At 37.6% G+C, this 14,494-nt stretch overlaps 1 protein-coding gene across 3 annotated transcripts in view; it reads left to right on the forward strand.

Moving 5' to 3' along the window:
• The window catches only part of Ccdc148 (coiled-coil domain containing 148), a 293,794-nt gene that overhangs the window by 202,148 nt on the left and 77,152 nt on the right, over window positions 1-14,494 (forward strand). For all 3 annotated transcript variants that reach the window (XM_004651862.2, XM_045147876.1, XM_045147878.1), the window contains one exon: window positions 8,450-8,590. In XM_004651862.2, coding sequence (XP_004651919.2) covers window positions 8,450-8,590 — 141 coding nt within the window. The remainder of the gene's footprint in view (window positions 1-8,449; window positions 8,591-14,494) is intronic.

The following is a 14,494-nucleotide window of genomic DNA, read 5'->3' on the forward strand; positions in this document are numbered from 1 at the left end:
TGATATTGTATACATGTAAGTACAATGATTGTGATGGGGAGGTAATATGATGGAGAATGGAATTTCAAAGGGGAAAGTGTGGGGGTGGGGAGGGAGGGAATTACCATGGGATTTTTTTTACAATCATGGAAAATGCTAATAAAAATTTTAAAAATTAAACAAAAAATATTGGCCTTGTTTTCTAACATTTTAGAAAATAAGTTGAGGCCCAGAAATGGCATAGATGAGTGTGTTTCTGACCTCAGTCCTGATTTCTGACTTCATTTTTTATTTTATTTATTTATTTGACAGTGAGGGAGGGAAAGGGGGAGGAAAGGAAGAACAGAGAAAGAAAGAGATTGAGATTGGGCACACCAGGGCCTCTTGCTGCTACAAATGAACTCCAGATTAAATGCACTATTTTATGTGTCTGGCTTTACATGGGTTTACTTGAGGGTCAAACACAGACTGTCAGGCTTTGCAAGCAAATACCTTTAACTACTGAGCCATCTTTCTAGCCTATACATCTATTAGATAATTTGATTTTGCCAGCTCCATATATAAAATTGGCTAATGGGATTATAAATTTTGACCCTTAAGGAAAAAATATTTTGTGCATATTAGCACTTAGTTTGTCTCTTTCTCTTGAAGTCTTATTTTACACTAAGGTTGTACCCTCCAGGAAGCAGTTAAGCCAACATTGCAACATTTTTCAAGCAAGCACCTTAACCATTGAGCCATCTCTCTATCCCCTAGCATTACAACATTTTGTTTGAAACAAAAGAATATAGAACACTCAAGATGATAATAGTACATAATATTTGAGATTCTGGAAAAGACATAAAAAGCCAAGCAAAATGGAAGGTAGTTATCAAAGAGGTGATAAAAGTGCACTTATGAAGTTACCCAAGAAACCAATGGGCTATTATGAAGCGACCAGGAAAAGTCAAATCTTTCTGCTTTGCAAAATTACCAAGTGGAGAATAGAAGGCTTTAATAATGTATGCAAAAATCACAGGGACTCTATTTCATGAGCAAAGTTTAAACATAAATGGAACACATAAGATAAAAAGTTTAGGTAGGTAATACTGAGAAATGGAGGAACATTTGGAAAAAAATGTAATGAAACTATCAAACTGTTAAAGATTTAATAAAAGGAAAATGTCTAAGTTTACTCAGCTGAACTGAATTTAGAAGCTTATAGTAACATTGAGGGAAAAAATAGAGAAAGGATTTGCTTGCTACTTTTTATACATGTCCCTTAACCTTGAAAGAAATATAGGATGACAGGTACAAATTCTGACAAGGTTTCTGGATATATTACTCACCAGGTGATATTTAAGAAGCTCTGGCAGCAAGACTTGGAAAAGCAAGGATTCCTCCACAATAGAGGAATCAGAAAATGGTAGCATGTGTGGTGGGAAATTTTCTCTTTCAGGTTAGAGAAATGGCTTAGCAGTTAAGGTACTTGCCTGTAAAACCTAAGGACCCAAGTGTGATTCCTCAGTACCCACAAAAGCCAGATGCACAAGATGGCGCATATGCAGTGGCTAGAGGATCTGGTGTGCCCATTTTCTTTTCCTACCTGCTTCTTTCATTCCTCTCTCTTTCATTCTCATATTCACACTCTCTCTTTCTCTATCTATCTATCTATCTATCTATCTATCTATCTATCTATCTATCTATCCATCCACACACATACACATATGTATACACACATACATATACATACACATATATATCAAAAAACATAAAATATTCAACATTATTTTTCTCTTTTTATAGCCAACCCAGGTAACAGAAGGGAACATATGATTATCTCACTGCTAAGCATGTTCCAAGAGTGTTAGAAGTTTTCACTGAGTCCTTGCTAAGTTCCCCAAGAAATGCCTGGTTCTGGATAGACAGCTCATGAACAAGATGAATTTGGTTCATGCCTTTGAAAAGCTAATATCTTATTGGAAGAGGTATAGGCCTTTCCAAATGGCATGATGTTTGTTGTAATAGAAGAGAGTTGAGATGCCAAGGAAGTAGAGAAGAGGCACTTAGGCTGGATATTATAAGTTAGAGGCTTCCTGCAGTGACTGTATTTAAGTTTAGACTTGAGTAGTATAAGCAGTACTCAGGCCAGTACAGTGGGGAGATAGGTTTGTTTGTTTCAAGGATTTCATTACACTGAGTATATAACACCTTCAGCCTATGCCTGGCATACAATACATTCTCACACACAATAGTTCTTATTTATTTATGTATTTATGTATTTATTTATTTATTTATTTATTTATTTAAGAGCGACAGACACAGAGAGAAGGACAGATAGAGGGAGAGAGAGAGAATGGGTGCGCCAGGGCTTCCAGCCTCTGCAAACGAACTCCAGACGCGTGCGCCCCCTTGTGCATCTGGCTAACGTGGGACCTGGGGAACCGAGCCTAGAACCGGGGTCCTTAGGCTTCACAGGAAAGCGCTTAACTGCTAAGCCATCTCTCCAGCCCACACACAATAGTTTTTAATGTTTTGTTATTATTGGTACTAGTCAGATAGTACCTATTAAAAAAAATTTCTCCTAGAAAGTACCTATATCCCACCACATTTGCATATGTATGGCTGATAGAATATAACATTAGTGTTTGTTTATTTATAATGGTTTAAAAGTCTTGCAAAATACTGATGTTTCTCATTACATTTTATTTTGCTTGCAGAAGAAAATTGTAGAGCATGTCACATATTGTGTTTTCTTTACATAGGGAAAATAAAATAGAATCACAATCATAGGAATTAAAGTCCCACACTTAGTCTTTCCCATTAATATGTGTGGAAGTGAGGTAAACCATTGGTCCTAACAATAATATGGTCAGTTAGTTGCAGAGAAGTGACTAAAATACTGACAAAACATTTTTTCAATGCTCTCAACTTTGAAGTAAAATTGTGTCAATATTTTACCTTGATGTTAATTCCAATTATTACCTTTGAAGTTTTTACAAGCTTCATTTAAAAAAAATTCAGTACTTTTTCCTCCTTTGAGAAAGTATGGGCTTATTGATGTCACTTGAGCCGTTTCACTCTGCAGTATGAACAAAGAGTACATATAATGCTACTAACCATTTCATTTTAAATCCTTAAGTCATTATTTGTAGATGCACACATTTGCAATGCCTAAGATCTCATTCAGAGATGGTACACTTGGCAGGCATATTAAAGTATTAAGTAAAGACCTGGAAAATGTTCCGTAGTTAATAATCTAAATAATTCTTTCCTTACAATGTACACCTGGCCACCACTGAGACAATATTCCTCAGACGTTATTATTATCACACAGCTATTTTCACACGCTCTGTTTAGGGTGATATAATTAGCAAAGCCTTTAAAATAAAATTGTGGAAATGTTCTTCTGAGCTGTTTTTCCTTTCACTCACTGCTCCCTCAGAAGCCTTCTGGGCCTTTTCAGCCTATTGTGTGCTATTGAACTCTGCCTACCTGCAGCCCCACTTATCATTAGAAAATCTACTCATGGATCATCTTTCTCTCCACATGGAGCCAGTCATAGTGCTCTCTCCCCACCCCCTACTGGATAAGATTCCCCCCATACACTCATGGCATCACTTCCCACCAGATTCTTCGCCTAGCATTCTGCATTCTTAAAATCTCAGTTTTCCTATCCTACTTAGATATTTACTGCTCCTGAACCTGATTTTCATGGTCAAGATTTTATAACTCTGGCATCTACACTGATTTTGGTGGTACAATTATAATTGCCCCCAGCAATTTCTTTCTTTCTTTCTTTTCTTTTTTTTTGCTTGTTCCTATATTATCTGACACCTGCAACTCATTTGCTTGTGATTATTTAACTTACCAATGATTTTACAAATCTGTGGTGCATTCAGTTGCATCACACACACACACACACACACACACACACACACACACACACACACAGAGAGAGAGAGAGAGAGAGAGGGGGGGGGGAGGCAGGTTTCTGGAGAACACAGGAAGTAATCTTTAAACATGCAAATGACAGGAGAAGATAACTTAGGTAAATTATTAGGTAAACTATTCATCCCAGTTTGAGTGATATGGTTATTTATGTATTTTTTATTTTTACTTTTTCTTGTTGTTTTTTTTTTTAATAATTGAAAGGTCTAATATAGGGACATACTACAATTACATCCTGTTCCTGTTGAGTTACCATCTTTTGTCCTCTATCCCCTGTCCATATCTCCTTATAACTCTGCTTCTTCAAGGAAGTACTTCCTCTGTTTTGAAGTCTCCTTCCTTTTATCCTCCTTCATCCTCCATTTAGAATGTTAATAGGCTCAGAACAGTGCAGGTCTTGTGGGAGTATCTGTGACCATTGTTGGGTCAGGAATGTACCAGTCAGTTCATTATAGGAGGAGAGTGCCCCAAAGTATACATTCATACCCTGTGGCTCTTATAGTTTTTCCACACCTTCTTCACAATAGTTTCAGAGTTTTGGAGGGCATGATAGAAATCTTGTTTAGTGTTGAGCTCTTGACAGCCTCTTATTTTCTGCTTTCATGAGTTTTGGCTGTCCTTGGTATCTACCACCATCTAAATGCCTATGCCCTCAACTATTGTCTCTTGTCTTGTCTCTATGTTCATTATTTTTTCATGAAATATTTTTTATTGATAGTTTCCATATTAACAGACAGTAAACCAAGACAGTTCCCTCACCTCCACCACTTTCCCCTCCAAAAATCCACACTCATATCCACTCCCTGTCTTCATTAGTTTCTCTTTTATTTTGATGTCATCATCTTTTCTTTTTATTATGAGGGTCTTGTGAAGGTAGTACTAGGCACTGCAAAGTCATGGATATCAAGGCCAATTTCTGTCTGCATAATTGCATTGTAAACAGTGCTACCCATCCTTTGGCTCTTACATTCTTTCTGCCTCCTCTTCCACAAGGTATCCTGAGCCTTGGAAGGTGTAATAGAGATGTCTGAGTGCTGAACACACTTCTGTCACATCTTCTCCACACTGTTGCCTTTTGGGTTATCCCAGTGGTCACCACCATCTGAAAAGAGAAGTTTTTCTAACCAAAAGTGAGATTAGCATTAATATCTGGGTATGAATTTATCCAGACAACAGTAGTCTTTTTACCTCTAAGGCTCATGACTTCCCCCACCATAGGCTTTTGATTAGGTTTTCAGTACCAGGCATGTATTCTCTCCCATAGAATGGGCCTTCAGTCCAATTAGAGAAAAGTTGGTTTCCCCACAAACAGACATGCCACTATTGCACCTGTTGGCTCATCTGACCTGGGTGGCCAAACTTGAGGCTTGCTATGTCCACTGTTTTTACCGCTGATGGATTCTGTCTCCCATAGGGCTGCATGCAGTGCAGCTTTTTCCAGCTTTCTGTAAGCTGGTAAACAGGGAGGAGGTTTTCAGTTCAGCACCAGCTTGATTCCTTAGTGACCTTACAGCCAAGCCATGTAGAGTCATCAGCAATAATGTTGTATCATCTAATCCTGATGGGAAACCAAGAGCCTTGGCAATAGCCTATAATGTTTTGGGGGGAATTAGGGACTTCCCTGGCCAATGACTCACAGGAAGGTATCCTATCCCTGGCACTGAAGAAGAAATGGCCAGCAGTTTGTAAAAGAGAACAAAAATCTGTCTTTTGCATATTCAGGAAGAGGTGAAGGAGAGAACAGAGAACTTTCCTATGACTGCTGGGGAGAGAGGTAAAGGGGAGAAGAGAGCTGCACTGTGCTTTGGGTGCTCAGAAGGAAACTGTTGTCAGCACTTGTCATGACCCTTGATTTTAACTGAAGTAAGTTGCAGATAGATGAAAGGAAAGATTTGGTAGTAGTTTATCAGGACAGAGGCACAAATGATTATTCTGACCTGCTATTCCAGAGAAATCAGGAAGATGGTCACAGAAAGGAATAGCTAGAGAAACAAAACTGCTTGAAAACCAGAAGGGGAGTTTCCTTGCTTATATTCATAGACATGGAAATTATTTTTGGAAGGCAGAAAATTTGAATATAGCTAATACAAAAAAGAACTCAACCATTTAGAGTCACTTTAATCATATTTGTAGGATGATATATTTTTTAATTTTTTGATTTTATATATTACCATTAATGAATATTGTAACATATATTTACAAAAGTATGTATTTTATTAGGAAGGCTAGTGTTTTCCTTTTGTAAAAAGAATTTTGGCCGGGCGTGGTGGTGCACATCTTTAATCCCAGCACTCGGGAGGCAGAGGTAGGAGGATCACCGTGAGTTCGAGGCCACCCTGAGACTACATAGTTAATTCCAGGTCAGCCTGGACCAGGGTGAGACCCTACCTCGAAAAAGCAAAAAAAAAAAAAAAAAAAAAAAAAAAAGAATTTTGCATATATCTGTCATTTCTTTACTGCTTCCTTAGTGTGTACATAGGTCAGATAATTGCTTTTGTTTTGTTAGTATTGGTAGTTTTCTGCTTACAAAGGGAATATGTGTTTATTATAAAAATGTCATCCGCAAGGTTTAAAAACCAAGTTTTGTAAATCATGTGAAATGATATTATTCAGAGATACTATTATCACTTCAGTAAACTTCTTTCCCAATGTCTTCATATGTATAGATAAACAGTATTAATTAGTTAATGAGATAAACTAATTATAGTTTTATATCTGCTTTTTTGCATTTACAATGTTATATTAAAGAATGAAGAGGTGGTTAGCAGTGAAAGGCACTGGTTTGAAAGCCTGGCAGTTTGAGTTCAGTTCTCTAGTAGCCATGTAAAGCAAATGCAAAAAGTGGTATATGTGTCTGGTGTTCATTTACAATGGCAAGAAGTCCTGGTGTTGGCATACATGTGTATACACACTCCTCTTAAAATATGTCATAGATGCTTTGTATACCAATGAATATAGAAATTGAGCATCCTCTTTAGTGGTGGTTATTATCCTCAGGCTCCATACATGATTTAAGTATTTTCTGTTTGCAGACATTGACACTTGTCCTATGCTTTAAGCTTTAAACAATATTGCAGGTAGTATTTCTGTGAATACATTAAAAAAAATCTGGTGGATCACTCACTATAAGTACCTATGTTTTAATAGGCAGAGAGAGAGAGAGGGAGAAAATGGATGTGCCAGGGCCTCCAGCCACTGCAAATGAACTCCATATGTGTGCGCCCCTTTGTGCATCTGGCTAACGTGGGTCCTAGGGAATCAAGCGTTAAACCTGGGTCCTTAGTCTTCACAGGCAAATGCTTAACTACTAAGCCATCTCCCAAGCCCCTGTGGGTACAGTTTTGTGCATGTGTCTAGTTGATTGGTTTTGGATAATTTTCTGAAAGCAAGGATATGAATCAAAGGCTATGCATAGTTTATATATAATGTGGTACATATTTACAGATTGTCAAAAACCCACAGAAGAGCTATGATAAGTATATGCCTGCCAGTTGCACATATGAGCACTTAGGAAGTTCCTTTCAATGTCTTCCTTTTGTAAAATCATAATTTAGGCTTGTTTTCCATATTTTTAAGATAAGGATGCTGAAACTTCTTAGCACTTCTTAAATCTTTATAGTCTTAGGATAGTTTCAGAATTTTTGATAGTCATTTAATCCACTTTCAAGAAAAAAGTTAATTAGCAAAAATGGCTTTAATTTTTTTAATGCCTTGCATATGCTAGACAAGCACTCTACCTTCTAGCCACATCCCTAGCCCAGAATTTTTATATGTTACTGTAGGAAGTCACACATACTTTCAAGACAATTATAGACTCAATAGGACTTCACTCCATGAGATCAAGTAAAGAGTATTTGAATGACATGTTTGAAAAAAAAATTTATTGAGGCAAGCCCAACAGACTGGCCATGTTTTCTTATATGAGAGAGTGAGAGTGAGCAAAACAATATAGAGAGAAAATTGGCACACCAGGCCCTCCAGCCACTACAATCAAGCTCCAGACATATGTAAACCGTTTTGCACATGTGCAACTTTGTGCACTTGTGTCATTTTGTACATCTGGCTTATGTTGGACCTGGAGAGTTGAACATGAGTCCTTAGGCTTTTCAGGCAAGTGCCTTAACCACTAAGCAATCTCTCCAGCCCTTAAAAATGTTTTTATTTATTTATTTATTTATGAGAGAAAGACCAAATGAGCGTATAGGAGTATCGGGGCTTCCTCCTACTGCAAAAGAACTTCAGACATGTGCCACTTTATGCTTCTGGCTTTATGTCGGTACTGGGGACTTGAACCTGGGCCATCAGGTTTGGAAGCAAGTGCCTTTAATCACTGAGCCATGAATGAGATGATTTTAAAGTTACTTGTTTTACACTAACATGTACATATTTGCACACACATATCATACACACTCATATGCAAATAGAATTTAAATATGTATTTGGATAAAATTTGAGTCCTACTTGTACAAAACTTAGTTCCATAAAAAGAATCATTTGAGTGTGCAAGCTCATTGAAATTAAGTGTTTCTGTATATTTCAGGTTTCTCAGTGGCGAGCCCACCAGGAAGAGGTAGCAAGACTAGAAATGGAAATTTATACCAGAAGAAGAGCAAAGGAAGAGGAAAACTGGAAACTTTGGAAAGAGAAGGAATTGCTACAAAGAGAAGAGAAGAAGGACAAGGTATAAAACCTGCTGTCAGTGTGAGTGTGTGAATGAGTGTTTAACTGTCTGACTGAGCTTTGGTTCATCTTGGATCCCAACATAGAGGTTTCAGAGGCAGTGCTGAGAACATTTGTGAGAGTGTAAAGGAGTCTTGCTTGAGCTTCATGGATTTGTAGAAAAACACTGACTTTGTTGGCCTGCATAGGTATTTATGATTTAAAGAAATGCTTCATGGGAATAAAGGTAAAATTATTGACTATTTTAAGTCTTCTACTAAGAAAAGACATGATAAAAGTTTGCAGAGTATTGAGAGATCATTTTGCATTATGATAATGTGATAAATAATTGTAGGAAATGTACTTGTTGCCAAAATATATTATACCAGGAATGCCAAAAAGCCCTCTAATGGAGTTTACTTTTTAGTTTATTACTTAAGTGTTTTTTTTTATTTATACAAATTCCTGTCTTTGTGTGTGTGTGTGTGTGTGTGTGTAGTATATGTATTGTAGTGTGTGATGTGTGATTTGCTATGTGCATGGTGCTGGGGTGTGTGATATGTTGTGTACATGGTACATGCATGTATGTGTACAGATACGCATGCCCTGCATGCAGGCCAGAGGAGAACTTGGGTGCCCCCCCATTTTTCTCATCTTCCTGTTTCTTTGAGATAGAGTCTCTCCCTAAACCAGGAGCTTTCATTTTTTAGTCAGAGAGTCCCAATGCTTCTCCTGTCTTTACTTTTTTTAGGACTTGGGTTGCAGGTGTATCAAACTCAGTAGTCTTGGACCTTCATGCTCATTGCAAACTCTCTTACCACAGAAAGCCATCCCCAAACTCTATTCCTCTTTGGAGCAAACATTTGTTTCACAATCTTAAAATATTTGCCAAAATCCTATTAACAACTGTGAAATTATTACTGATAATCTATAGAAGATAGAATATTCTTAAGGGTTATTTATGTTGCATATATATATATACATATATATAAAGTATATATATATATATGTTATATATATATGCACACACACAATTTGTTACAAATTATAAATAGTTTATTATAATTTATTAGACTTTTTTGGTCTACTTCCACAATGAAAAGTAAAGATATTTTCATTAGAAACTTTATCAGAATTATCAACCAAATTTTTAAAGGAGTAGCTGACTGAGGAAATCATTTACAAGACAGGGCAATTAATTTGTGATCAACACAATGAGAGGAAATCAATATACCTGAATATTTCCTCCAGTAACACATATCAGGACCCAGAAAATTCACCCATATTGATTTTCTCTGCATGTTGTAAAAAATGCCTTTTTGTAAAAGAAAAAATATGCTGCTTATAGTGCTAAGAATGAGTGATTAACTCATAACTATTAATGGGCAAACTTCTGCTTGTATGCACCTGGTTCACATTTTGAGCTGTGTGACCAAGAAAGTCTATGAAGCTATTGTCTAGTTTTTCCTTCTAAGTCAAATACATGGGTTATAAAAGAGCTATGGATTTTAAGTTACAAGCCAGTTTTGTACATTTTTAATACTTCATTTGTCATTGTCATTTGTCTTAATATGTGTCTAAGTTTGAGGAGAGGCAGCATGTGTGGTAATCAACACACATAGAAATTCTGAGATGGAGCTGGGGGATGTTTCAGTGGTTAAAGCCACTTGCAAGCCTGCTGGGCCAGAGCTCAACTCCCCAACACTCATGTAAAGCCAGACCCAAAGTGGCACATACATCTAATGTTTATTTGAGCAGCAGGAGACCCTGGAAACCACACACACACACACACACACACACACACACACACACACTGCAAATAAATATTTTTTTTTTAAAAAAAGTTTTTATGGACTGGAGAGATAGTTTAATGGTTAAAGCACTTTCCAGTGAAGTCTAAAGACCCAGGTTTTATTCCCCAGTACCTACAGAAGCCAGATGCACAAGGTGGCGCATATGTCTGAAGTTCATTTGCAGTGGCTAGAGGCCTTGGCATGCCCATTTTCTCTCTCTCCACCTGCCGCCTCCTCTTTCTCTCTCTCTGTCTCATGAATAATAAATACACTATTTTTTTAAGTTTTAAAAAAGAAATTATATAACCATGTGAAAAGAATCAGCTGGTAACAAGCTGTTTCTCAGAGTTATGACAGTTTTAAACAGTGAATTCAGTTTTCTCCTCCTAAAAAATTAATCTGGAGTTGGTTTCATCTGGGCCCTACCAAGAAAGGTGATGGCTAAGGAATAAACTTTATGTACCACAGAAATTCATAAATATTAAACATGTTTCAAGTAATGTAAATGAGCTTTATATCTTGGTGGGACAATCTACCTATTATTTACTACCATGAAGGTATTGCATTTGTAAAGTAGATCCCTATTCTCTCATAATATTTCCTCTCTGAGTAAGTGTGACCGCAGAACACATTGTGTAGTTTACATATCATACCGTCTTAAATGCCACATTAAAAGATTTAGGTACAGTCCCATTCTCTGAGGGTTGCAGATACCAAGATGATCCACAAATCAAGTATTAAGGATGGGAGTAGGTGTTTAATTGTGTAAATTACATTTGAGTTGGGTGGTTGGCATGGATACCCATGAGAGGATAACAGGACATTGCTAGCTGTCTTCTTTGCAGTCTGTAAATTAGATTTCTGGAAGTGAAATAAAGGAATTTTGAAAGATGGACTAGAAAGTGTTCCTGAGTTTACAGCTGGAAATGACATTTGGCTTCAGAAACATCAAAGCAAGCAAGGAAACAAACACCAAAGAGAATAACAGGAGGGTCAGCTAGGCACTTGCAATGGCCAAGGCGATGACAGGCCTACCTCGAGTGTAGCCTTAATACAAGAAGGCAAAGGTCTGGAGGAATGAAGGCCAAGGGGAATTTCAGTATCATTAGTTGTGCATAAATTACACATATGGGCTGGAGAAATGGCCCAGTGGGTAACAGGCACTTGCTTGCAAAGACTGAAGCCCAGTTCCCACATAAAGCCAGATAAACAAAGTGACACTTATGTCTAGATTTTATAGTGGCAAGATGCCCTGGAGCACTCATCCATTCTCTCTCTAATAAATAAATATTTTAAAAAATAAATTTTACTTAAATATCCTCCCCACATTTTAGAAAACAAGTTGAACATATGCCTGTGAGCAATAAGGAAGTAGATGTTAAAAGATAACAAACTTTTCATATGTCTAATGAAGCTTTTGGCCCTGGTTGCATTTTACTAAGCTGCCTACAGGATCTTACTTCACTGTCTTGCATGTGATAAAGAAAATGCACCATCAAGTGTCTTTTTATACAGAGTACAGGGGACATTACAGTGTTTTGGGAAGTTCTAAGATTTCAACCTTCAGCCTGTGTAGGACCAAGGTATTTGGTTTATTTTACATCTTTTATTTTTATAATACTTTTTATATTTACAAAATATTTTTATATAGAGAGATTAATATAACATACATATCAATGTCATGTAGCAGTGAAAATTTTTAGTATGCTTCATGTTGTTTTAGATTTCTCTCTCTCTTTCTTTTTTTTTTTTTTTTTTTTTGGTTTTTCAAGGTAGGGTCTCACTCTAGCTCAGGTCTGACCTGGATTTCAGTGTGTAGTTTCAGGGTGGCCTCAAACTCACAGTGATCCTCCTACCTCTGCCTCCCAAGTGCTGGGATTAAAGGCCTGTGCCAACATGCCTGGCTCTTGTTTAGATTTTCAAAAAATTAAGTAAGTTTTCTATTACAGATAAACTTGAAGCTTTCCCCCTTTTTTATGGTTTTTCAAGATAGGATCTTACTCTAGCCCAAGTTGACCTGGAGTTCACTATGTAGTCTCAGACTGGTGATCTTCCTACCTGTGCCTCCCAAGTACTGGGATTAAAGGCATGCACCACCACACCTAGATTTTTTGAGGCTTTACTCAGTACCATCATGATGCTTTCTAGCCTCCCTAGAGAAAAACCATGATCACCAGTTTTATTTCTATCTTCCCAGGTCATGTATGTATCTGTGTGTGTATATATGTGTATGTGTGTAATTTTAAACATTTTAATATACCTTATGATTTAAAACTTCTCATGCACACTCATACTGAATTATTTCCCAACATACACTTTTTCATTCAATGTTGTGTTATTCCTGTGTTAACATAACACATATAGATCTGGTTCACACATTGTAATTGCTATTTAATACTCCATAGCAGACAAAGGCTACTGTTTATTTCCTTTGTGGCAATACATCGGTTTGCAGCTTTGCTTCGCCTGGTGTGCTGCCACCACCACCATACATACATTCTTAGTTACCTGTGTCCAGAACTTTCTCTAGCTACTCCTAGGAAGGGAATGGCTATGTTGTCAGATTGGTATATTTTCAGTTTTGTAAGTTTTAAAAAATATATTTTATGTATTTGAGAGAGAGAGAGAGAGAGCGAGACAGATAGAATGGGCACACCAGGGCCTCTAGCCACTGCAAACAAACTGCAGACGCATGTACCATCATGTACATTTGGCTTACATGGGACCTGGAAAATGAAACCTGGGTCCTGAGGCTTCGCAGGCATGTGCCTTAACCACTAAGCAATCTCTCCAGCCCTCTGGATATCATTTTTATCAGCTCTATGAGTTTTAGAGTTTTAGATACTTTGTCCCACTGGTCATTTACCTTTTTTTTTTAAATTTTTTAATTTATTTATTTGAGAGCAACAGACACAGAGAGAAAGACAGATAGAGGGAGAGAGAGGGAATGGGCGCACCAGGGCTTCCAGCCTCTGCAAACGAACTCCAGACGCGTGCGCCCCCATGTGCATCTGGCTAACGTGGGACCTGGGGAACCGAGCCTCGAACTGGAGTCCTTAGGCTTCACAGGCAAGCGCTTAACCGCTAAGCCATCTCTCCAGCCCTCATTTACCTTTCAATATCACTTGTAGTGTCTATAATTTCACAGAAATTTTAAAATGATGAAGTAATAAAAAATTATAAACATTTTCTTTATGAACTGTGCTCTTTTCTGAACTGTGACCTAGTAGTGAGACATCTCTGAAGACAGCCCTTTTGTTTGCCTCAGCTAAGGGCACACATAGTTTTCTGGCTCTAGACTAGTTTCTGTGTTCATTTTCTGGACTTGGGACATTGCCATGAGTTGACTGAGAAACCGACAGCTCTCATGCACAGCCCTAGCCTGGAGTTCTGCAGTAGACCCCTTTGATCCTCTGGTCCCAGCATAAAGTAAGCTTCCTGTCATTTCCTAGGAGTGAGTAGGATGTGTCTAATCCCTGTCTTATGTCTGGACACATCCTATGCTACTTCCTGTTCTTTGTGATTAGCTTGGTTCCAGCTCTATATGCACAGCTTCCAGGAAAGCGAATGGCCTACTCACAAGGCATGCAGACCTTTGTTACATTCCACTTCTCCTCTGGCCTCTGCTCCTTCTCCTTTCTCGGACTTTGGGTTGCATCTTTTTTTTCTTTTTCTTTTATTGTTTTTATTTTTTAAATTTTTATTAACATTTTCCATGATTATAAAAAATAATCCCATGGTAATTCCCTCCCTCCCCCCTGACACTTTCCCCTTTGAAATTCCATTCTCTATCATATTACCTCCCCATCTCAATCATTGTACTTGCGTATATACAATATCAACCTATTAAGTACCCTCCTCCCTTCCTTTCTCTTCCCTTTATGTCTCCTTTTTAACTTACTGGCCTCTGCTACTAAGTATTTTCCTTCTCATGCAGAAGCCCAATCATCTGTAGCTAGGATCCACATATGAGAGAGAACATGTGGCGCTTGGCTTTCTGGGCCTGGGTTAGCTCACTTAGTATAATCCTTTCCAGGTCCATCCATTTTTCTGCAAATTTCATAATTTCATTTTTCTTTACCGCTGAGTAGAACTCCATTGTATAAAAGTGCCACATCTTCATTATCCACTCA

This window comes from Jaculus jaculus, chromosome 4 (assembly GCF_020740685.1).
Source record: "Jaculus jaculus isolate mJacJac1 chromosome 4, mJacJac1.mat.Y.cur, whole genome shotgun sequence".
Classification (NCBI taxonomy): domain Eukaryota; kingdom Metazoa; phylum Chordata; class Mammalia; order Rodentia; family Dipodidae; genus Jaculus; species Jaculus jaculus.